The sequence below is a fragment of the Thunnus maccoyii genome, chromosome 8, assembly GCF_910596095.1.
Source record: "Thunnus maccoyii chromosome 8, fThuMac1.1, whole genome shotgun sequence".
Classification (NCBI taxonomy): Eukaryota; Metazoa; Chordata; class Actinopteri; order Scombriformes; family Scombridae; genus Thunnus; species Thunnus maccoyii.
The window spans coordinates 17,419,828-17,443,015 of record NC_056540.1 but is presented as its reverse complement, the minus strand read 5'-3'; the positions used below and the strand labels follow the sequence as shown (position 1 = coordinate 17,443,015).

At 42.5% G+C, this 23,188-nt stretch overlaps 4 protein-coding genes across 6 annotated transcripts; 3 read left to right on the top strand and 1 right to left on the bottom strand.

Annotated features, from left to right (window-relative positions):
- Positions 1-91: 91 nt before the first annotated feature.
- On the bottom strand, positions 92-6,309 carry si:dkeyp-121d2.7 (zinc finger and SCAN domain-containing protein 12). Of its 2 annotated transcripts, none has more exons than XM_042419256.1 (5): positions 5,996-6,309; positions 5,278-5,599; positions 3,703-4,007; positions 1,812-1,923; positions 92-1,664 (listed from the first exon to the last, which is right to left on the bottom strand). In XM_042419256.1, exons 2-5 carry the CDS (start codon positions 5,579-5,581, stop codon positions 613-615), a joined length of 1,773 nt encoding a protein of 590 aa, XP_042275190.1. In that variant the 5' UTR covers positions 5,582-5,599; positions 5,996-6,309; the 3' UTR covers positions 92-612. The 2 variants fall into 2 exon arrangements, with proteins under 2 accessions (XP_042275190.1, XP_042275189.1); XM_042419255.1 differs by having other exon boundaries at positions 3,703-4,010; positions 5,996-6,304.
- Positions 6,310-6,781: 472 nt separating this feature from the next.
- mif (macrophage migration inhibitory factor) lies at positions 6,782-8,564 on the top strand. The gene is made up of 3 exons (XM_042419258.1): positions 6,782-7,014; positions 7,947-8,119; positions 8,285-8,564. The coding sequence occupies exons 1-3, from the start codon at positions 6,907-6,909 to the stop codon at positions 8,349-8,351; spliced, it is 348 nt and encodes a 115-aa protein (XP_042275192.1). The 5' UTR covers positions 6,782-6,906; the 3' UTR covers positions 8,352-8,564.
- Positions 8,565-11,544: 2,980 nt separating this feature from the next.
- Positions 11,545-16,977, top strand: LOC121901792 (zinc finger protein 595-like). Of its 2 annotated transcripts, XM_042418765.1 has the most exons (6): positions 11,545-11,796; positions 12,938-13,330; positions 13,732-13,859; positions 14,755-14,815; positions 15,359-15,432; positions 16,365-16,977. In XM_042418765.1, exons 2-6 carry the CDS (start codon positions 13,021-13,023, stop codon positions 16,374-16,376), a joined length of 585 nt encoding a protein of 194 aa, XP_042274699.1. In that variant the 5' UTR covers positions 11,545-11,796; positions 12,938-13,020; the 3' UTR covers positions 16,377-16,977. The 2 variants fall into 2 exon arrangements, with proteins under 2 accessions (XP_042274699.1, XP_042274698.1); XM_042418764.1 differs by having other exon boundaries at positions 11,546-11,796; positions 15,359-16,977.
- A 955-nt stretch (positions 16,978-17,932) lies between these two features.
- LOC121901776 (zinc finger protein 648-like) lies at positions 17,933-21,303 on the top strand. The gene is made up of 4 exons (XM_042418729.1): positions 17,933-18,934; positions 19,127-19,233; positions 19,364-19,481; positions 19,612-21,303. The coding sequence occupies exons 1-4, from the start codon at positions 18,511-18,513 to the stop codon at positions 20,604-20,606; spliced, it is 1,644 nt and encodes a 547-aa protein (XP_042274663.1). The 5' UTR covers positions 17,933-18,510; the 3' UTR covers positions 20,607-21,303.
- Positions 21,304-23,188: the final 1,885 nt, after the last annotated feature.

The window sequence follows — 23,188 nt, the reverse complement described above, 5'->3', positions numbered from 1 at the left end:
AATGAGTACGATCTTCCAAAAATCATGTTTCAGTGTCATTTTGCAACCCCATAATTTTCCAATAAAACAAGACTAAAGCGGGAGGAGAGCCTTCTGATCAACTGACATGTTTATTTCTTTATATGACCAAAACACAAACATACAAAACACCAAGCTGTCAGTTCTATTATCGGAGGGAAAAAAAAAACAAGGCCATCAGCTTTAAAATGAGTGAATTATTGATAAAAACACAAACATGTACATTTTATTGATCATCATAAATAAGTACAAGCTTTGTACAAATGAGAACACCTCCAGTTAAAATGGCTGAACATCTGAGATTGATTCCATCTCTCCTCTTACAGAGAAACGACATGTATAATTGACTTCCCATCAACTTTGGACATTTGCCGTCTCTGTTTACTCGACAACTATCATCCACACACGCATGTGCTTCTTTATCCTGAAGTCAATTTAACTTCTCATCCTGTCAGTTTTTTGTAAGAAAGGCAACTCCAAATCACTGAGAATAACGGGAGCGTCTATCAGTCACATTCATCACCTAAATTCTACCACATTCAATTAAAGCTGCTCTTTCTTTCCAGTTCTATCGGAGATTTTGAAGTACAGGCTCTAAAAACACTGGTGGCTTTTCAGTTGCTCCACATCACTGAAACCCGTTCCACAGTTGGAGCACTGGAGTGTCGCCTTTTCACTGTTGTGTATGAGTTGGTGTCTTTTTAAATACTCCACACGACTGAAACGTTTTCCGCACGCCTCGCACCCGTACGGGCGTTCACCCGTGTGGATCCGCTGGTGACGTTCCAAGTTGCCAAGACGACTGAAGCTGCGCCCACACTGCGGGCACCGATGCGGTCTCTCGCCTGTGTGCACCAGATGATGGCGTTCCAGGGAGCGAGAGTGTGTAAAGCGCTTCCCGCAGATTTCGCAACAGTGCGGTCGCTCAGCAGCACAGGCGCACTCGTGGTTCTTAAGCGCCCAGGCGTGGCTGAACGTGTTGCCGCAGTGGGCGCAAGGGAAAAGACTCTCCTCTGCTCCGCTGCTCTGTAAAAGGGCGCCACCTAGTGGACAGGGATGCTCCTCCATCTCAGCCTCTGTGTTGAAGCCTCCTCCACACTGTGGGCAGAAGTGAAGCAGGTCTCCACCAGCCTCCTCTTCTCCTCCGCTCTCCCCGACACTCCCTGGAGCAGACAGGTGAGGCAGGTGCTCGGACTCTCCCTGCTCCAACAAATCCTCTCCGGTCATGACCGCAGTTGAGTCGCCCTCTCTCAACTTCTTCGACCAGCCTGACTTCAGCTCTGCTACCCCGAACCCTGCGGCTCGCACACGGTCTTTCACCCTGCTTTGCCCTATATGGTCTTCTCTCTGCAGGGTGGGCGGCTGAGGCTCCAGCTCTTCGTCTTGCTCCATTCCATCAAGACCAATGTACTTGGGAGCCAAGCTGATCTCGCTACCTGGTGCCGCCTCTGAGTCAGGGCTGACAGGCTGGGAGGCCGTCATGGCGCCCTGCTCACGACCTCTCTCAGCCCTCAGCGCGGACTCCAAACCCCTCAGCTCATCCATGGTCATGCCTCCCTCTGATGGCTCCGCTGAGCCCACCTCCCAGTCCTCCTCCTCATCTCTCTCTCCTGGATGAAGGGTTGGGGGATGATCTGACAGGTCTCCTGAGAAGATACAGAGAGAGGAGGAGACGTGTGGAGGAGAGAGGGAGAGCTGACGTGAGCAACCGTTCCCACTTTCTTTCAAACTATTGCTCTTTGAACATTTTACTAACTTCCCCTCCCTCAATCAGTGTGTTCAGGGCTCCTTACCTTCGCTTTGGGCTCTGGAGCCAGTGTGGAGGTTCTGGTTGGGCAGGTCCATCTTCAAAGCCTCCTTGATTAGCTTGAGAGAGGCAGGTTGATAGCCCTCTGTTTGAGAAAACTGCACAAAGAAGCACAGAGGATTATAGATGGGTTTCCAAGCAACGTCATCAGTGAGCTCACATGATAGGGGTAGAAAACAAACCAAAATGAACGAGAGCTTTAGGGTAGATCAACTTGAAGTTGTTTTTATGACTTGAACTGCATGAATCACAACAGTAACGAGTAGGAAATGTTCATTATTTCAAGAAGGAAACTTGCTTGTTAGAGTGCAGAATTGGCTATTAACTCTAGCGATCTTGTCAGAGCCTTTTATTATGATACAAATTACTGGAAGGTGACGGATAGTTTTGCACAGAACTTGGTGAGGGAAAAAACACTTTGTTCTAAGGTAAGACAGCTCACACTGTTCTTGTGTGTTTATGGCTGTTAAATGAATCATTTGGCTCTGCGATCAATGCTTAAATGATCAGTTTGACATGCGTTTAGAGTTTCAGTATGCGACTTGGTGACAGCTGATAAAGGTGCAGACTGACGGCTTTGAGTGGAAAATGCATCACGTTATTACACTTAGAATTTTTCCCAGAAGAATAAAATCAAACAGGTGTGCAGAGTCTCTTTTTATGATCCTGTGTGGCTGATAAATAATACTTCAAAATCTGTATTGTCTCAGTATGTTATGAGTTTTTGCACAACATAACACATCTGGCATATTTATAGTGTCTGGTACACTTTCAGGAGACATGAAAGGTTTTCATACATGCCAACGTTATTAATATCCAGAATGAGAGAGGTTCTGTGCTCTGAACTTGTGCAACAGGCAAAACGCAGGAATTTCATACTACATGTGCTAATGTTTCTTTATACTAAGGACTTCTGTGCTTTTAACCTGTGCTGCCTGTTGATCTTTTGGGACACTCACAGTTAATTTCTCACTATCTGCGGCAATATCTTTGTATACAGTCTCCGTGAGCATTATCATTGCTACTAGCTGCCATTTTCTCACTGGAATTCCACACATCATGTTAGCCAGCCATAGACGACAGGCTGAGACAGACGTGTCCTGGAAACAGATTTACTCTAAAATTGTATTTTGACCGGTTTCCAGCAAGCAGCTTCATTTCAAAATACTGAAAACATCCATATATATGATATCATTACAGTGTGGCGAAGTGTTTTCTACCCCTGTGCTGTGCATGTATCCTGGACTGTTTGTAAAGCAGGATCTGCAATTTCAAAGGTGGATTTGATTAGTTTTGTAAAACTTTTCTGTTAACTTACATGCAACCCTCATCACAGCCACACATCATTACCTTACCTCAATATATGTTTACAAAGTACATGAGAAAAAGCTATATCATTGTCCTGTTGGGATTCTGTGCTTATAATTCTTTACAGCTATTTTATTAGCCACCAAAAACACTTTGAAATGACTTGACAGGGAGACATTCTGCATGCGTTGAGTATTCAAACGCATAAGAAAAGTGAAGAGTGGATTTGTGCTCCTGCCATTTGGCCATGTGGTGGAACAGCAAGCCGCTTTTCACCTCTAATAGTATTTCCACCTGAAAGCTTGCTGCACTTGTGATGTGAAGAGCTCTACTCAAAGGGCTCTTCAGGGAAGCTAAATATCAAATCAATAACGTTCCCTTTATCCACTACATCTCTGCAGTGATTTGATGACTGAAAAACACAAGCAAAACTCTGTCTCACTGTGTTATCTCTCTCTTTTTCTGTCTGCGTTCTTTCTCATTCTATATGGAGCTGCTGAGTGATGCAGAGATGCTGTGCCACTTTCTCCTCCTACTCCTCCTCCTCTGAGAAAGCACGTCTCCCTCACCTCCTCTTTGATGTTGGCCGTCTCCTCCCCCTCACCGCTGAGGCTGCCCTCCCCTTCATCGTCCTCCACCATCCCTCCCTCATCCTCTTCGCCCCCGGGGAACTGGATGAGGTACATCTCCCTGGCCTCCTTCCCCCCTCTTCCTCCTGCTCCTGCTACCATCCCCACAGCTCCTCCACTTCCTCCTCCTCCTCCTCCTCCTCCTCCCCCACCACAGCCGCCGCCACCGCCACCTCCTCCTTCCTCCCACACACCTCCAGGCCAGCCTTTGCCATAGGCTGCTGCCGGGCCCCTCTTTGACTTGCCTCCTGGGGAGAAGAGAGGAAGATGAAGGAAGGGTGGGAGGGAGGTGAGAGAGGAAGGAGAAAGTGAGGTGAGGAGGAGGGGGGCAGGAGAGAGGGGAGACAGGAAGGAGAGAGAATGAAACATGAGGGGGAGTGAGATAAGTGGGAGGAGATGATTGGAGGGCCAGGAGCGAGAGATGAAGAAGAAAAGAGGGTGGAGAAGTGGGAGATGAGGAAGAGGAGGAGGGGGTTTGAGAGGCAGAGGGGAACAGGAGTAGAAGGGAGGTTGGGGGAAGGGAGAGAGGAAGAGGAGCATGGTGAGGAGGAGGAGGAGGAGGAGGAGGAGTGAGCATGATGAATGAGTGAGGAGAGAGGGGGCGTAGAATGACAGACGAGAGGGAGCGAAGGAGAGAAAAACACGTGACAGGGAGGAGAGGAGAGAGAGAGAAGTGGAGTTGGCAGGGGCCGCAGGGGAGAGAGGAGGAGGAGGAGGAATGGGAGAACATGTTGAAGGAGACAGAAGGGTGGTGGGGGGGGGGGAAGAGGTGGAAAGAGGAGAGAGAGAGAGACACAGACAGAGAGAGAAGTGGAAGTGGAGAGGGAGTGTGTAATTATGGTGGCAGTGGAGAGGAGCGGGAGAGGAGTGGAGTGAAGGAGGTGGGGAAAGGGGGAGGAGAGGAAGGGGGGTGTGTTTGTGTGTGTGTGTGTGTGTGTGTGTGTGTGTGTGTGTGTGTGTGTGTGTGTGTGTGTGTGTGCAACGTGATGAAGGAGAGAACAGAGCAGGAGAATAGCGTTGGAGGAGGTGGGGGCAGGGAGAGAGGCAGGGAGGAGGAGAGGGCGTGAAGGAGAGAGGAGCGGGAAGGGGAGGAGGTGGAGTTGGAGAGAGACAGAGAGAAGTGGAGGGAGAGGAGCAAGGCAGGCAGGGAGGGAGAGAGACAGAGTGTGCAAAAGCACAGAGGAGTGGGAGGGACAGAATGCAGCGGAGAGAGAGAGAGGAGAGGGGGAGGTGAAGGACAGAGGGAGCGAACATGAAGAGGAGGCGGAGGAGGAAGGGAGGAGGAAGGGAGGAGGGAGGGAGGGAGAGATCAGCTCTTGCCAGATGGTTTCCAACAAAACAAGTGCGTCTTCTCATAAGCCCTGACTGCATAGCAAGAGCCCTGTTTCTCACATTAAACAACACAATCACGCATTTTAGCAAGGTGCCACTTAATAGTAATGACAGCTTCATACCTGACACAAACTAAATGTGACGTAGGCTCCTTGTCTGAGAGGAAACGCCAGAAATACTTACGGGCCCCCACAACTTTTCGTTTCTGCCGCCCTCCGGGCCCTTCCTCCGCCGCCGCCAGGCCAGCGTTGCGGCGGTGGGCAGCCCAGCCCAGCCCGTACACTCGCTCGGTCCTCAGCTTGCTCTCCGTGAGCCTCAGCCTCAGTTTGAGAGCCTCGTTCTCCTTCCTGTTGAGGGACAGCTCCACCAGGTAGTCGTTCACCGTCTCCTGGAAGAGTTTAGTGATCTCACACACCGAGGCTCGGATCAGACTGTCCATGACAGCCGTCAGATGCGTCTCAAACGTGCTCACCGATTCCTCCATCATCCTGGCCACAGGTTTGACCTGAGGACGGATCAATAACAGTTTATCATGCCAGCACGTCACAACCATGTAAACATTTAACAAGTTTTTCCCACTGGGATCACAAAAGTTTCGCATTGTCTTATCGATCTGATGGCTAAATCTGGTCCTAGTCATCAATATCAGTCACAGAAATACTTTATTTATCGCTAATAAACATCTGTGTTATCATTTAGTAAACAGTATATATTGTCGGTTTATTAAGAAGTACAAAGGCGGTATTGCAGTTTGATATATACTAAAAACAAGACCTGCTAGTAAACTTGTAATACTGGTCGACACACAATAATACTGAAGTAGAAGAGGGTCACCAGCCCCTCCGTAACGTTGGAAAGTGATCGTGTTAGCAGCCTGGCTAATTTAGCTTTCCATACGTACCGTTTGTTAGGTGAAATCAGGAGGAGTAGACGTTAACCGGCGACACACCGTGTGATTTCACGGATCACGGATAATGCTGTTCGTTAATCGTAAGATCAGAGGCACGGCGACAAAGGAAAGTACCATCCAACTTCTCCCCTCTCTCTCTCTGTCTCTGTTTCCTCCTCGCCTCCTTCAGCTCTGCTTACTGATGCTTGAGGAAAGTGCGCATGCGCAGTACCGTAATTACCCTACACTCAAGAGCAGCCGCACCCTGGAAAAAACTCGGGATTATTTCACACATCACTTTCTGCTTCTGTGTGATCTCAACAGTAGAGGTGATGATTGTTTTTATTTTAAATTTTTGTTGTAATTTAAGTTTTTTTTAATCAATATATACAAACATACTGAAACACAAGACCACTTATTACAGTAAACCAATGAGAAATAATTAACAGATCAAACAGAGGAAAACAACACATAATAAATCAGCTACAAGTTAAATTAGCTATAAGTACAGTAAGAAAAAAACAGTTAACTGTGGAGACAAATTTAAAAAATAAAATAAAATAAGGGGGCACCTTGTCTCAATAAATGGAGTAAGACATTTTCCTTAAAAACAACAACAAAAACAAATTGTAGGAATATTTATTTCTTCCTTTATATACAAGAAAATTAGACCAAACTTCGTAAAGCTTTGATGATTGATTTTTCTAAGAAATAAGAAAATAATACCAGAAAAATACCTACTGTAGCCTCCACTTGGTTGTTGTTGTACCCTCCAGACTGAGGGGGGCGCTGTGGTCCTTTTGCCACGTGATTCTCTGAAAGAGGTAAACGGGTCTTTGCTTCATTCTTCCGCCTGCTGGACAGTTTTATGCAGCGTTCACAGCTTTCCGAGGAGCAGAAAGAGAGCACTTCAAAGAATAATCATGCCGATGTTCGTGGTGAACACTAACGTGGCCAAAAGCGACGTACCGGCGGCTCTGCTGTCTGAGGCCACCGAGGAGCTCGCCAAAGCTATGGGCAAACCTGCACAGGTGGGTCCGGGCCACGCTATTTCCTGCATGATCTCACCTGGGTCTCACTGTGAAACTGAGGGGACTATCCGCCCTCATTATTACCTATCTGGATCATCTTGGTGGATTTAACTTCTCTGTTGAGTGTAGATCAGCACTTGAAGCCTGATTTCTGTGTAACTGTAGCTAACAGTAGATACAGTATCAGCCTCTCTACCGGATGAATACGACTCTTGTGCAACGCAAACTCACCACTGACTGCACTGAGTCAGCATGGGTAGATGATTGATTAGTGGAGTCAGTTCACTAAACCAACAAGTTAAAAGCAAATCTATCATAACCTGGGATGTTTTTGAAAGGGCTCAGATCAACATCCTTTCAGAAGGCCCAAAGGCCTATAGCTGTGAAAATATAATGTAAATACTTTGCCATTAAAATGTTCAATTTGTATTAGTGATCTTTATGTCGCTTCATAACATTAATAGGCATGGCTTTAACTAGCATGTGCATAAAAGTATAGCATTAAATGAACTAGAATACAGACTTATATATAATATATGTGTGTCGATAGCCGCCACTGATCGAGGCTATTGCCTTTGGGACTTTGGGGATCTTAATGAGCAGTTTACATTCTGTTAATTAATGTTGGAGGCTAAATCTGACATTTCTTAGACCAAATATCTTTAAATGTGTTTGTTTTATGAAAGGGAATCATTATTTCTTTGCCAGAATCATATGAAATATCATGTATGGGTGGGGCTGCAATGGGATATTTTGGATTCATGACTTCAGTAGTTCAAAAATCCTCACTACAACTCTAACTGTAGTCTATATTTAGTATGTGCCGGCCTTTTTAATGCAATGTGGATACTACAATGTGACATTGGGGCTCAGCGGATCCAGCCAGTGTTGTTGCCTGACATCAATTTTGTGTGTCTGTCTTGTGAACACAGTACATTGCTGTGCATATCAACCCTGACCAAATGATGATGTTTGGAGGAAAGGGAGACCCCTGCGCACTCTGCTCCCTCCACAGTATTGGCAAGATCAGCGGTGCTCACAACAAGCAATACTCAAAACTACTGTGCGGGATGCTCAACAAACACCTGGGCATCTCTGCTGACAGGTAAATAACACACACACACACAACAATCAGTACAATCACTGCACTGAATCTGATAAGCAATTGATGGTGCCAGAAATACAGACTCAGATACCCTTGTATCTCATATACCTCGCTCACTGTTAATGTCCAATCTCATTAACCTATTTCTCTCTGTGTCTATTTCAGGATTTATGTTAACTTCGTGGACATGGATGCAGCCAACGTGGCCTGGAACAACACTACATTTGGCTGAGATGGAGGTCAACACGCTGAAACCGAAGCTCATTCCAGTATTTTACGACATGAATGAACGTAGTTAAAACCGGCAGAATGGAGAAGTAGAGACACTCGGTGATCCGCTCTTAACATACTGTACGACTCTCCTAAACGCACTTATCTAGACCCTAAAGCTTTGCACTGATCCTTTCTTGTTACAATAAAGCAAATCTTGTAGAATGTAAATGAATCTCTGTTTTCCTTGATTGTTTATTCTCACAAACACACTTTTTTTTACAAGCTTTGGGTATTAGATTCAAACCTGGAAAACACCCAGTGAGAAAAAATGTATCTTTTTAACTGCAGACAAGCAGATGTGTAATTAATAACATAAATAGTGTCTTTTCACAGCAGACATTTTGACCGTAGTAGGAAAGGCAAAGGCTTTGTTTAAGCCACCTCCTTGCAGCTTATGAACTTTGTGAACAGCTATTTAAAATAAGCTAAAACAATAAAATGAAGAAATATTCTCAGACAAAAAAGCCCAAATTTAAACAGTTTTTGTGGCTAGTTTAGAAGAAATAAAAACACTTTTTTCCCCCTAATATCAGCCATGTTTTACAGTTTGAAATCGGAGGCAATGAGAAAACAGCCCAGTGAATACTGCATTGACGCACTCAATTGAAGTAATTATCTACTGTACTGCTGTCAATTATCTACTGCACACCCTGCTTGAAACTATGTCTGTCCCAAGTGAAAGTTTATTGATTTTTGTTTGACCACAGTGAGCCAAGTGTATGCTGATATTATGAAACTCAGGTTTGTCAGGTATCTGTAGACAAAGTGGAAAGTGTTCACATACTGTTCAGATTTATTTGCCTCGTTGATTTCTTGAGGGGACGCCATAATTTTGTTCTTCAGTGAACTGCACATATACTGTTATTTTTGTAAACACATCATATACAGTAAGTATGCATACGAGATACACATTTTATACTTCCAGTGTTATGTGTTTCAGTGTTAACAGTCCTATATTGTACAGTTTGTTTTAACAGCTGGCGCATGTGTTTATATACAGTGAACGCTCACGGTAGGGATGGGATAATAAGCAATATAACAACATATCCTGATAAAAAAACTTTTAGTTTAATTTTCACTTGAAAATGACTAACATGAGACAGGACATTATATTGTTGGAGATGAAATAATCTACCACATATCCACCACTGAACCTGAGGAGTCAGCGAATGCAGCATGTATTTCTGTACACTATCTATCTCTGTTAATCAAATTCTGTAACTCAAATAAACATCAAACAATAGTGTTGCTGAGCAAGACCAGGCATCAGATTAACACACAACTGTGTGAAATCAATAACAAGCACTTTCCCTGCTACAAATTACACGCATGCATTAATATCTCTTGCTGAAGTGGCTGTTAGTGGGAGCTACGGTCCGATGGCCTTTTCAAATTGCAAATTAAAGCTTATGTGGGGCTCCCAGTGTTGTTTTAGATGCAATATGAAACTGTAGGTTTCCATCATTTGGCAAATGAAGGAATATCTTGTATTAATTTAGCCTAAAATACATGACCGAAGACACCAGTGTTCTTTCTACTATTGTCCTTCTCTGACCCTCTACATGAGCACAGAGTGCTGCTCAGCGGGCCTGAGCTTCTCTGCTATAACTGGGTAAGGTTTGTGTTTGTGGCTACATTTTTTGTTTGTTTGTTTGTTTCCTGCTTCTGTAGTGACTGTACAAACCATTGACCCCACTTGCCTACTTTCTTTTGGTTTTTGGAAGTTTGAACTATGTAGGAGTTTGCGGTAACAATGACCTGTATGTGTAAGTAAGGTAAAACCTAAATAGTTTTTCAATCTAAATGCTTTAATTGTGTGAATTACTGACTGCTTATTAGTAAATCACACATTGTTTTAATTTGTGACATAAATGAGCACACCATCCGTTTATTAAAATTATTAAAACAGTTTGTAATCCTGGTCTAAATAATTAAGATAATGCTACCATGTAACTGCAATGCTGTATCCTGACATATTTAGTGTTCAGCTTGTCCCAGGCCAGGTTGTAATATCTGAAGAAAAATAGAGGTCTTTGTCCATCAGTTGTGAAAAGAAAGAGGAAACGCTTTTTTTTAAGGAAGAAGTAAAATTCATCCACCTTAAAAAGAGAATATTTACCACAATAGTTTATAGAGGGGTTCGTGTACAATATTTGAAAGTCACAAACATTGGATTATTGTTTATTGGAAAAAAGAGAGAACTGCCCTGTTACAGCAGCTAATGTGACAGTAATTTAAGAAATCAGCCTGCGCTTTTTTTTTTTTTTAAAAACAGAAGAAGAAAAATGGTTGGCATGTAATCATATTTTGATTAATTAATTGTTGGTTTTCAATATTGCTAATTCATTTTTTTTAAAAAGTTATGTTTATTTATTTTTTTCTTTTAATTTCTGTAATATATATCTTTTACATTGTACAATTTTATTTCTGCTTGTGTTTTACCCCCAATACTCCCTGTACTGTTGTTTCTCTTGCAATATTACTGTGCTGTTAATTAGGTTAAAGGAAGAAATCAAATAAACAAATAAACAAATTAACCCCTCAACAACTGCCATAATTGAAAAGATTTCAGGCTTGTTGCTGCGTTTGAATGCAATATATGTATGAATATAATAACAATGTAATTAACCTGTAATGATAAATGTATTAATAAGCCTTTGAGTTACATGACAAGTCTTGTAGTTGGTAAATTTCCAAAAATCCCTCCAAAATCTTAATATTTTTCTGGTTGAATTCAATTTGTACATAGATACATTAACCCATGATACATTATGACGAACAAAAAAATGAACGGACACTGTTATATTTAAAGATTTTTTTTCTGTAAAACCTGATTGCGGTGTTATTGTTTATTTATATTATGTTTAGATAACTTATTTTTTTTAATTAAATTTGTTAACTCATTTGATTGATATCTACTTTTTTCCACCAATTGGAATATTGAACTGTACAATAATGTCCGTGCCATGTCCACCAGCTGAATGTCTGAATGTTCATAATGTTCAATAAAGAGGAAAAAAAAAGTCGCTTTCAGTCCAAAATGGCGGAGGTGTAGCTAGCGCAGTGACGTTAAATGGAACGACCAATTAGCTTCCAGTTCTTATTTGGTTAGCGTAAAAAGAGCCAATCAGAGGTAGAGTAGGGGCGGGTCTTCGTAGAATGCGGGTGGGAATAAAAACGTTATTCTTCTCTCCTGGGTATCCTAGTAAAAATGGCCGAATTATGTTTGACAGTGTGACTTTTACACGTTAGTTAAGGATACCTCATGAGAAACAAATGCTGCTAATGTAATATTTTGTTGTCAGCGGGCGCCACAGCTTACATTTCATGCATTAGGACCTTCCTCGGTTACAAACGGAGTTATCATCTCATACAGTAACTGGCGTTCATCCTTCTGCAGAGCGGTCAGTATTTTTTGCATAACGTTAGATGATCAGTTGCCCTCCACATGTAGTTAAATGGTCTGCCTGTTGTCAGTCATTACCAAGCTCCTGATATTTAAAGTTAATTTTTGGTCTGCTGTTCTTACGTGGAAAGCGAAAGCTGATCTATTTAAACGCACAGTCAGTATCATAAGTTGGCTAACGTTAGCTAACGGTGATGTGGTTTTAAAGAGATGAGTGATCTTATAAAAACTACTACTCATTCTTAACCAGTGGACCAACATTATCAGAGAAGTTCATCCCTGACTTTTGTCATGTTATAGCAGCTAAACGCTATGTGATGTAACTGTTGAATGTGTGTGTGTGTCTACTCCACAAGATAAAACATTGTGGTCCACATTCACATGATGGAAACTGTATCATCTCTACCTGGATATTGCATACTCCCGCCATTACTTTATTTATAGAAAGCATCACTTAAGTTACAATATGTGTGACATTAATACAATAACAGAAAACAATTCATACTGAACAACATAATATTGAAATAAAGATAACATAACAGGACATGACTTCTCTTTCAGTTTGTTGATACAGTCAACATTGTAACAGGACAAAAAGTAAAAGTAATAATTATAAAAAAGAGAAAAATAACTTAACAGAAAAGGCAGGCTATAAAATCAGATTTCTTTAAAACATTCTTGGAGCATACTAACGCATATGTGCATATGTCTTATTGTTTATAAGTTGGATAGACTCAAAATACTGTCTGTATTCAATCATGAAAAGTTCAAACGATGGGCGAGAAGTTGAATTTATGGATGTGAAATTTTCCTGGTAAAATTAATAAATTGACAGTCCGTTGAACTTTCTGTTTTTTGTTTACATAGTAGTAGTACATCCTTGACTTCCAGAGGTATTGCATACTTGAAGGCCATTAGAAGTTGAGTGTGGTACTTTGAAGGGAGATCGTCCTTCTCCCAGTTGATTTGGTGTTAGATGCCCATTTCAGCAAACCTGCTAAAAGTGACCTTATTTCACGAAACATAAATATTTTGTCCACCCCATACATGATAAAGTGGCCATTGAGTGTATACCTAGGAACCACCAAGGTTGCTGTTTTATAGCTGTCATTAATTTAGTCTCTTATCTCTCTTTTTAGGGGGTCAGTGACTTTCTGAGGACCAGAACAGCATCACACAAGACTTTACAAGGGAGGACATCTGTAAGCAGTTGCCTTCAAAGATGACAGACTATCGGACAAGAGATTTCAGGGCCCAGGTGGCCATGGACTCAGTCCTGAGGACAGCGATGATAGAGATAGCGAAGATCTTTGAGAACACGCTACACGACCATCAAATGGAGCTGGCACAGAAAGGAGAAGAGATACTTCAACTTAAAATGAAGTTACAGAAAGCAGAGCTCAAGCTGAAAGAAAGTCAAAATGACTGTCACACAAGAGCGGAGAAGGATCAAATTCAAGTTGTTGAAACACAAAGAGAGCCTGAGAACGCCTCCAAACAAACGTCTCATGATCCTGAGGTTGATTTTGAAGGTATAGTGTTTAAATGATTGAAATAACTTGCTTTCTTCTGTGAAAGACATTTTATGTTTGACTATAGTCACTGTTTTTAGACGGCTGTCATTACAGAGAGAATTATTACCTTAACAGGCGATGCTTCTAAGGCCATTTTAGTATTCATTCCCCCTGGACGTTACACTGAACATTGAATTATTCTGAATTAAACTGACAAACAGAAACAAACCGAAAAGCGTCATAGTGAAAACTAATATTTACAAATAGTTTAAGTACATGTGCATACACTACACAAAATAAGTGATGCACAAGTACCCTCACCCTTTACTAGGACACACCTAAAGCATCACTGGTGTAGCCAGATGTTTTTTAGTGCATCACCAGTTGAAGATCACCCATGTTTTTTTGGGTTTGTGCAGTACCTGATGACTGGTGTGCCCCTCTGGGCTACGAGAACTTGACCAAGCAAAACGATGGCGTGTGTCCCAGCGTAAGACTGCGACGGCTGTCCATCCCACTGTGGCACGTTCCGATCATCAAGAAAGAGGTGTGTGATGGAGGAGCGGATGTTTGGATGGCTTAGCATTACAGTGGTGCAGTGATAAGTAACACAAGAGGTTCAGAGGGAGGGGGAGCAATGGTGTGCATAGGATAGGATAATTGCTGAGACGGGCAGTTGCAAATTTGATAACCGACCACTGAAGCCCACATGCTTCATTTTAATGAATGCGCATCCTTAATGGTAGGCTGGAAACATTATATGGCACTCTGAATATATCAGTGCTGCCAGTGGACAAGATATCCCTGTGTCATGTCAGATTATGATAAAACCTAAAAAAGAAGAGAAACTTCAATACTTCATGACCGTAGTTTCTTCAAAGCAATGTGAAGATCCTCTCAGAGCTCACTGGGATATTCTGCTAACTGATGAAATCGGGTGAAATTTTTACACATGTCCATCTTTTGATAAAAATTTAACCCAACTCTCCATGGGGATCAGGTAGGTGTTAATGTGTTTGTGAACATTTCAGACCAACACAGGCAGTCAGTTAGGCCTCAAAACAAACACTTTCCATGGGGTGACAAAATCTCTTAAGAGGGTTGTGCTTTGGGGAGGGGGGGGGCACTTTTTTTTTCTTCTGACACTTGTGGAGGTATTTGGCAGATGTGCAGAGGCTCAGGTACAAAAGTTTGCAGGAATTGAGCTGAAGCACTGATTTGCCCTTACAGGATTTATTGTGTATTCTTCAGGTGTAAAGTGTTTAAAAAGTGCTTCTACATCCACTTTTTCACATTTTGGCAAAATGATTGAACGACTCAGAACATCCAGAGAGTTCATCTCCGTAATATCCGTGTATGCTGACACAGCTCTGCATGAAACTGTTTTCTGAAATTTGCATTGCAAATCATTGGAGATATAACCAAGAACATTTTTATTTTAGGTGGTCAACCATGACATAGAGTCTCACCAGCCAACAAAGGCAGGCAGGAAATCCAAGAGAGGTTGGTTTAATTCTTAATTTCATTTATTGTTCTGTGCTGTAAATGATCGTCAGAATGAGGAATGTATTTCCTTTCTCACATCCACATTTACATTCACTTACATACACACATTAACACGATTATTTTATGATTTCTAAGGCTCTCTATGTAAATAAAAATGCTGATTTTGTCAACTTGTCAGGTAAAAGGTTGAACTACAGGTATATCCGCACTCTCATAAGGACAATGATTCTGAAAAGATGTGTTGCAGTTAAATTCATTAAATGTCATTTTTCAATGCTGTGAGCACTACAAATTTTATTCTCCTCCGTTGTATTCGGGTAACAACAGAAAACCCAGGGATGAATATTTAATAATGTGGCCAAATACAACCAAAATTGTCTAGATACCAGGTGGCGAAAGTGAGAAAGGTTTTTTTTAATTTTGGTGAACTGACCCTTCAAATGAGAATTCCTAGTAGTAATAGTATTATAGAATTAAATATGGCTTTTTCCCTTTTTCTCAGGGTTACATTTTAATTTTTTGCGATATTTTCTCCCACAGGTTCCTCATTAAAGGAGAGCGACAAACCCACTCAGGACAAAATCTCACCAACAACAACCGCCAGACGATCACTAGTAAGAAATGACATGAAACGTTTGCTCCGAGAGATCAAACAGGAATATTCTGGCTCAGCAGTCCCCACAGGTCAAAGAAGAAGAGGGCGAAATTTAACAGGAAAAGAGCAAGAAAATGTTACAAAGAGCAAAAACGAGGGAAGAAAAAACACAGCAACTGAGTCTGTGTCTAAACAAAAAGAGACGGTGCAAAATGATGGAAAAATGTACACATGTAAGTTTTGCTGTAAGGTGTTTGATACAGAGTTTGGCCTAAATGTACATATACGGTCACACAAGAAATGCCGAGCATGCAAAAAAGAGTTCCCTTTTCCAAGCGCTCTCATTAATCATAAAATATCTTGCCGAAAACTCAAGAAATCGTTTGCAAAAGAATCTCAGTCATGTGACCAAGAAAAACTGTCCACGCCGGGCAAAAAACAGGAAACTGTTAGGAAGGAAAGCACACCTTCCTCTGACAGCTGCAGTGCGTCATCGAGAAGGCACAAAGATCAAATTACATCAAAAGAGACAAACGGAGACCTCGGATGGACCAAGCCTTTAGAGGAGCCTGAAGAAAACGGAGAGAGTTTGATTGCTTCCAGCAAAGACACAAGCGGAGCAGCTAACTTTAACAATGTTCAGAAAGAACACAGTTCAGACAAGAGGAAAAAATGGCAAACAATGGGCACACGGCGCCCCAATGGTTACAGCTGCTTAACGTGTCTGAAGCTTGTGAAAAGCAAAGGCTTGTTGATTGAACACTATCGCATCCACACAGGAGAGAAGCCCATCAAATGTGAGAAGTGCCCTAAAAAATTTAATTCCAGTGCGCAGCTATACAAACACAGAAAAAGATGCCGTATTTCTCTGAAAAAGATCCCGTGTCGGGAATGTGGGAAGATATTCCCCACACCAAGGGAGTTAAATAGGCATGTGTTTGATTTTCACAGGGACTGGCCTAATATCTGCCAGGATTGTGGGAAAGGCTTCCTCACCGAGGGACGCCTCAAGAACCATATTCAACGTTTCCACAAGTAAGCTGGTATGCAGTTAGCATCTCCTGTCTAAAAATATTAGATGTTGTTATTTATGCTCTTCCGGGTTGATGGATGGGTTTTCCTGAATGCTACGGGTTTTTGAATGACTCGTTTTACATCACACTTTTACGCACAGAGGTAAAACATGAGTGTGTCTGTCCATGTACTGAGGGGTCCACCACCAAGTATTCTTGTTCCACCATCATCACATGTAACTTGTTTTAAAGTTTTACCCAGACATTTCCTTAAAAGTGTTAAGGATCTTTTCACAGATTGGATGAAGAATGATGTGTATGGGGTGGGCAATGGATAAAAATAAACACATATTGTGGTAAACTAATATTTTCCAGGAAAATTCAATGAAGAAAGCATTGTTAGAAAAAAAATATGGGAATGTGCAACTTTGTGAAATACCTGGCAAATCGGGGTACTTCATCATATTCAAGACTTAGTTTATTTTAATTTTCTTGTGTACCTGCATACATAAAAAACAAAATGCTCTTCTTTCCAGCCCACAGCAGTGCAATAACAGAAAGGATAAAGATACATATCTAAAAAAAATCCCTTAAAATGATGAAAACATATATCCCAAGAAAAAAAAAGAACAGTTAGCACCACAGTACATTAAAGTGATGCAAAAACTATGTAAATCCAAGATTGCCTTACAGCAAACCTGCTCTTTGACAATGATATTGGCCCCAAAAAAAACCACACCAAAAGAAAAGCTACCTCGGTAGAAAGTGTATAGCAAAATCTCTACCTGTTGAAAAATCTTTGCTGCCTTGTGGTATACAGTATATAAACAAATCAACTAATCTTATTTTTGTATTTAAGGAAAGTTAATGTTCAGTTATATGTATGAATGTGTTTGTTCGCCTTATTCACAGTCGGTGCTGTTTGATATGAACTCTACAAGTTTTAGCACAAGTTGAGAAACTCACTCAGACACTCTTTCAGCTCACCCTGTGGTGTCTGGAGATGTGCTTGCTTGTAGTGTCAAGACTTCTGGACATGGCTTTGAGATGTCCTGATGACTGTATTTGCTGGAGGAAAATGTAATTGGTTATCCTGTTAATCCACCTACTGTTAGTTGAAGGATATCTGAAAACATTACAATTTTTTAGGACTTGTTACATTCAAAGTTATGTTATTTGATGCTTGAGTTCAGAACAAATGTGAATGTACTGTATTTTACTGTTTTAAAATGTTCCAAACTTTGTGTGGGTTGTATTGTTTTTCATTGATCCACATGGACATGATGGAAAAGGTTTACTACGACTGTTCTCTTGTCATCATAAAAAGTGTCAGTGGTGTTGTTAGATCATTACCCCAATAAAATCCATATTTTACACTGTGTCTTGCATAGAGTTTCTTTCTTTAATTCCAGTAATGTGTGAAGTTGTAGTATTACCTACTTTCTTAAAATGTACGAGACTGTATTTTGTGATTCTACACTCTGCAGTGGCTTCAGCTGTGTTCTCGCGAGATTTGCCATGACTGTCACATCACGGATACCACCAACCTGCTAGCTGGCCGACTGGTCGCCGCATCCCTGAATGTGATTTGCAAGTGTGCGGAGTGTTTCCTTTGGATTTGATGAAAGCCAATATTGATAAATGTCCATCGACAGTGACGAGTCGTTGCTGATGTGCTTATTTGATCGTCTTTACTGCATTTACAGCCGGCTTTAGTACGAGCTGCTGCGGGTCAGTACAGGTTACGCTTCGTTGGCTGCCTTGTTTACACGTTAGCCATAGGTAACATTAGCTAGCACGCACTAAAACACTAACATTATGGCTGTTTTCTCGTTGCTAGCTACAAATTGATGGTGTTTATATCGTTGTAATAAGCAAACTGAATCTCTGCATTACACCGCATAGCTTGTCATCACTGTATGTAATGTAACAGTACCGAAACCTTACAAGATAGAGCAGATTGACACCTTAACTTCAGTGAGGTCGTTTAAAAAAAGCTGTCGCACAAGTTAATTATCAAGAGTTATTCAACCACAAGGAATGTAAAAGTTAAATGGCGTAGCTAGTTAGCATGGCACAATCTGATGGCAGTTCAGGGATGCCAGAGCAGACGAGTGTACAGTGGTAGCAGCCACATCGTCCCTCAACTGCCTCTGGCGGCCAACCATCGAAGAAAACAGCGGTGTCAATTGGTAGGTGACATTAAAACATCGTCCCTGAAACAAAGGACGATGGAGTCTGTGAGGGGTGCTTTCCACGCTCAGCTGGCCACCGTCATGGACTCGCTGCTGGCAGCCGCCGTGTGCGAGATCGCCAAGATTTTTGAGAGCAGCCTGTGTGAGCAGCAGGCGGAGCTGGCGCAGAAAACGCAGGAGATCTCCATCCTCAGAGGCAGGCTGGAGAAAGTGGAGAGGAGGCAAAGGGCGAAGGGTGGAGGGAGCGAGGAAGGGGAGATGTCAATAGGAGACAGAGAGGACAGCTTGAGGCAGAAGACCCTGACAGGATCAGGTAATACACAGCTTTGGGCACTGACTTTATTTATCTTGTTTATTATCATTGTGGAAAGACTCAAGCATAATATGAACTCAGTAAATGTTCAGGATAATCTCGTATCCAAACCCATTTTTGTTCTTACCTATATTCACTACAGAAGTAGCACTAGAGGCATTACTCAGACTGACCTACACTTTTCTTGCACAGGAAAGGATGTGTCTCCTCATTCAGACCCAGCAGCAGGGCTCAGTCACAGCCTCAGTGGGCTAAAAGAGGAGGGCACAGGCCAAGATGGAGATTCAATAAAACATGAGGTCAGACTCTCTCCACAAATACAAATGTTGGCTGTCCAATCAATGAAACATAAAGCATTTGTAATTTCTGAACAACCAGAAATGTACTTACATTTGCACCATGCCCTGTCTGACCTGTTATTCTCCACAGCATGCTGGATCACGACCTACTATGGAGTCTGTCGCAGTCCAAGCCCCAGAGGGAAGCCTTGTTGCTGAGCACCAGAGGCAGATAGATCCTCTGGCTGCCACACAAGCAAAGGCCAAATGTAAGAAGTCAGCACATTCTTTGTCCAGTTACTGACTGTTTAGCTTTTTCAAAGCTGTAGCCAGATGACCTTGAAACTCTTTGAGTATAAAAGTGCATCAGTTGTTTTTTTCCCCCCAATTTGTCTGCAGTGTCTCACTGGGATCAAGGCAGTCGAAGTGCAGACCACCGACCCCTCCAGGATCAAGCTTCCACTCCTTTTCTCTCCATCTCCCAGAGCGGACGCTGCTCGCCAAGGCCTGACCCAAGCCTAGCTCAGCCTGGGGAGTGGTTACCGGGGTTAGACGCCACCAGAGGTGGGGTGCCCGGTCTAGAGAACTTGCAGGCAGATGGCACCAGCTGTTCTGGTCCAGCCAGCAGCAGCACCGGCACAGACACACCCTGCTTCCGACCTGGCTTTGGCTCTGACGAAACCAGCAACGAAGATGAGGATAGTTCTTTCCCTTTCCTGGACCAGGAGCCTGAGAACCAGAGCGCCAACCAGAACTCAGTGCAGGATCAGGGGGTGGCGCAAAGGGAGGCTCAACAGGATCAGCCACAGGCTCCATCTGGTGAGTCACCATGGAGACCCAGAGATGATAGGGGAGGGAGAGGCCCCATCAATCACACAAGGCGGGTCGCAACTTTTGGCAACAGAGACCCTCTCCGACCGCAGTCCAATTCACAGTCGCTCACGCTACGACATGCAAACACTCTCAGCCACCCACCAGCTCCCAGCGGAGGGAACGGACGACCTTACACCTGCCCGTACTGCACCAAGTGTTTCACCTACCCCTCCCATCAGCGCAGACACCTTTTACGCCACACAGGAGTCAGACTGCATCCCTGTCAGTTCTGTGACAAGAGCTTCCTCACTCCCTCTGAGCTCACTGTTCACACTCGCACGCACACAGGTGAGCGGCCTTTTGGCTGCGCACAGTGCGGTAAACGTTTTGCACGCAGCGGGAACTTGAGAGCCCACCAACGGGACGTTCACATGGGGAAGAGGCCGTTTGCTTGCACAGAGTGTGGGAAGAGGTTTGCCCACAGAGGGAACCTCAGGGTGCACAATCACAGAGTCCACCAAGGGGATCCCTACTACATGGATGATCAGCAGGAGCCAGACATAGGCCCTAATCCCATTTGAAAACATTTTGTTTAAATAATGGTCATGCACTTAAACCCGAGGAACTCGTTTCAGAATTGCCTATTGTGTCCCACTCGACCTTATTACTGACTACTTCGAAGGATTAGGAAGCGTTTAATGTTTCTGATTTTTTTGTTTTTTTTCCAGATTTGATGTGGGGAAAAAATAAATAACTGTCAAATTTTATTATATGTATCTGATAACAAACAAAGTCAAAGTACGTTTGATTTCAGTGTCCTAATTGTGTTTTCAATTGTGAATCTTGCAGATATTTAGGACATTTTTCACTGAATTGTAAATTACTAAATATGATCACCCATAATTAAGAAATATTGGCTATTGTTGTAAAGAAAATAACTTACCTCCAGGATCTTCCAATGACATTCTTTCTTATCAGTGGAGTAACTTTTCATTACTTGAAGTAAAAAAAAACTGCAAAATAACATTAAGCCAATAAAGAAAGCCTAGTTGGTATTAGATTTAGACATGTGGCATGCAGAGGTAGGATAGCACGTCTCTTCCTTCAAAATTGTGCTTACGTACCAACCATCTCCTCAAACTTTTATTTTGACTGTGTTGTAAAATGGAAACGTGTTATTGAAACAAGTACATAACTGTGTCGTTAACGAGGAACTGAGCTTTTATTTGACATCCCGTTTTTGCCAAGTGAAATTAAAGAATATACTCGTGCAAACTATTTGTTCTCCTCAGCCTCAAACATTGTACAACGTGATCTAATATTGTTGCACTACTATCTGCCAGACACCAGGGGGCAGTGTTAACATACAACAGATAATTGCCGAGGCTGCTTCGGACATCATTGCAAATAGATTTTTCCGATACAAGTGTTGCCCTCAGCATATTTTACCATGTGCCCTATATTGTGTGATCTTTTTCCCTGATGTATGCACTTGTGTCATCATGCCATGGCTCTCATGGAGTCTGGTCTGTGAGCATGTGCTTATAAGGCAAAATCAGAATATGAGTATACTGTGTGAGTCCTTGAGATTTGGGTTACTGGGCACAAAATCTGCACAAAACCTAAATTCTCTCCTGCAGTTTGACTTGTATGGAAGTCATAGCTCATATGTTACCAGTTTCATGATATTTCTCCCTACATAGAAATCTTTTTAACAGTACAACATGCTTTACCTCCACCCTTTTTCCTCAAGGCATGGCCAATATGTTGCTCCAGTCTAGGGATTTCTCACCTAATCGTAAGCAGTTTTCAGCTGTGACTGCTCTACTTCCCCATAAGGCCTATATACAAATGCTGTGAGCATGTGGGATGTGTGGAGGTTGATAGGACATTTGTCCCTGTCTCTCACTCTCTCTCACACACACACACATTACAATCTCAACTGCTGAGCAGGGCAAGCTGTGTGTATGTATTCCCCAGGCTGCTGAGTCCTTGTTTTGATCATTGAAGTATTACATTCAGTGACCCCCCCCTCCAGTGACCTCCCCTCCCCCGAAGGTCACCTGTGTCTGTCTCTCCCTCTGGGCTTTTTTACGCTCCCTTTTACAAAAATGAAACAGTTTCAACAGTGCACAAGCAAAGGCCAACCCTAATGCAGAATAGGAATGTCTATAGAATTTCTTTTTTATGGATTTATGAGTCATATCAGGGCAACATGTGTGTGTGCTCTTTATTATGTGAGTGCACTACTGTTGATGGGAGAGGATTGAATTCACCACTGAGTACAGCTGCAGGCTCTTACAGACCTTTTACGTGCATGTACTGTGTAAGTACTGTATTTATGTGAGGATGAAAGCTTCGGGTCAGATCGAGACCCAAATCTATACAGAGATTTGGGACTCAGAATAGGTATGAGTGTGTGTATTCATAGGCAGGGGTCACAAAGGCTTTGCAGTGTTTTCTGTTTTTATATTTGGCGATGTGTAATCTCCTTTCTGCTCTAAGCAGCTTTGCCACGGGGGGAAAGGCAACAAATGAACAGTTGACCGGGCTGAAAGGACCATGCTCTGAGTGTGTGATAAAAGCATTGCAAGGCAGTACATAAAGGTGGGACGTATGTAGAGATTTTATCAATGCAACCACTCAAAACTGTGTGTTTTACCCATGTTTTGTCCTCAGGCATTGGGTAAGAGATAAAATGATTTGACCCTAATAGGCCAAGTCTAATGGCCCCTCAGTCTGTTCCTCCAGTGATTTGGTTTGGTATATAATAATATATATATAGTATCCTATATCTCTGTCAGGTAAGCATGTTCTTCTTGGTGTTTATCACCAGGCGATAGTGTTATCATACTGTGTTGTAGCAGGCTATTATGTCCTCTTTTTTTTATGTCACCATGTTTCCGTTTATTTCTCCTGCCCCTCAGGCTGCTGCTTTAATTTTCCAGGACGAAAAAAACACTTTCAACCTCCTGCCACTTCCCTGCCCTCGGCCCAAAGAGTCATTCCATCACCATCACATAATCCTCCAGGAGTAAAATTATCCCCCTGACACCCAGTTACTGCAACCCCCCCTCCCAAAACATGTCATATAAGAGTAAAAAGAGAGGAAATATTTACTCCCCACTCCCCATGAGATTTGTGTATGTGAGGAATCAGTCAA

What these genes read in the sequence shown, in the direction of transcription:
- mif (XM_042419258.1), top strand. Translation starts at nt 6,907, where the DNA reads ATGCCGATGTTCGTGGTGAACACTAACGTGGCCAAAAGCGACGTACCG. An exon ending in CTATGGGCAAACCTGCACAG is followed by an intron (nt 7,015 to 7,946) that starts GTGGGTCCGGGC and finishes TTGTGAACACAG; the next exon opens with TACATTGCTGTGCATATCAA. An exon ending in CTGGGCATCTCTGCTGACAG is followed by an intron (nt 8,120 to 8,284) that starts GTAAATAACACA and finishes TGTCTATTTCAG; the next exon opens with GATTTATGTTAACTTCGTGG.
- LOC121901792 (XM_042418764.1), top strand. Translation starts at nt 13,021, where the DNA reads ATGACAGACTATCGGACAAGAGATTTCAGGGCCCAGGTGGCCATGGAC. An exon ending in TCCTGAGGTTGATTTTGAAG is followed by an intron (nt 13,331 to 13,731) that starts GTATAGTGTTTA and finishes GGGTTTGTGCAG; the next exon opens with TACCTGATGACTGGTGTGCC. An exon ending in TTCCGATCATCAAGAAAGAG is followed by an intron (nt 13,860 to 14,754) that starts GTGTGTGATGGA and finishes TTTTTATTTTAG; the next exon opens with GTGGTCAACCATGACATAGA.
- si:dkeyp-121d2.7 (XM_042419255.1), bottom strand. Translation starts at nt 5,581, where the DNA reads ATGATGGAGGAATCGGTGAGCACGTTTGAGACGCATCTGACGGCTGTC. An exon ending in CGGCCAACATCAAAGAGGAG is followed by an intron (nt 1,924 to 3,702) that starts GTGAGGGAGACG and finishes TTCTTTGTGCAG; the next exon opens with TTTTCTCAAACAGAGGGCTA. An exon ending in CTCCAGAGCCCAAAGCGAAG is followed by an intron (nt 1,665 to 1,811) that starts GTAAGGAGCCCT and finishes GTATCTTCTCAG; the next exon opens with GAGACCTGTCAGATCATCCC.
- LOC121901776 (XM_042418729.1), top strand. Translation starts at nt 18,511, where the DNA reads ATGGCAGTTCAGGGATGCCAGAGCAGACGAGTGTACAGTGGTAGCAGC. An exon ending in GAAGACCCTGACAGGATCAG is followed by an intron (nt 18,935 to 19,126) that starts GTAATACACAGC and finishes TTTCTTGCACAG; the next exon opens with GAAAGGATGTGTCTCCTCAT. An exon ending in GAGATTCAATAAAACATGAG is followed by an intron (nt 19,234 to 19,363) that starts GTCAGACTCTCT and finishes TATTCTCCACAG; the next exon opens with CATGCTGGATCACGACCTAC.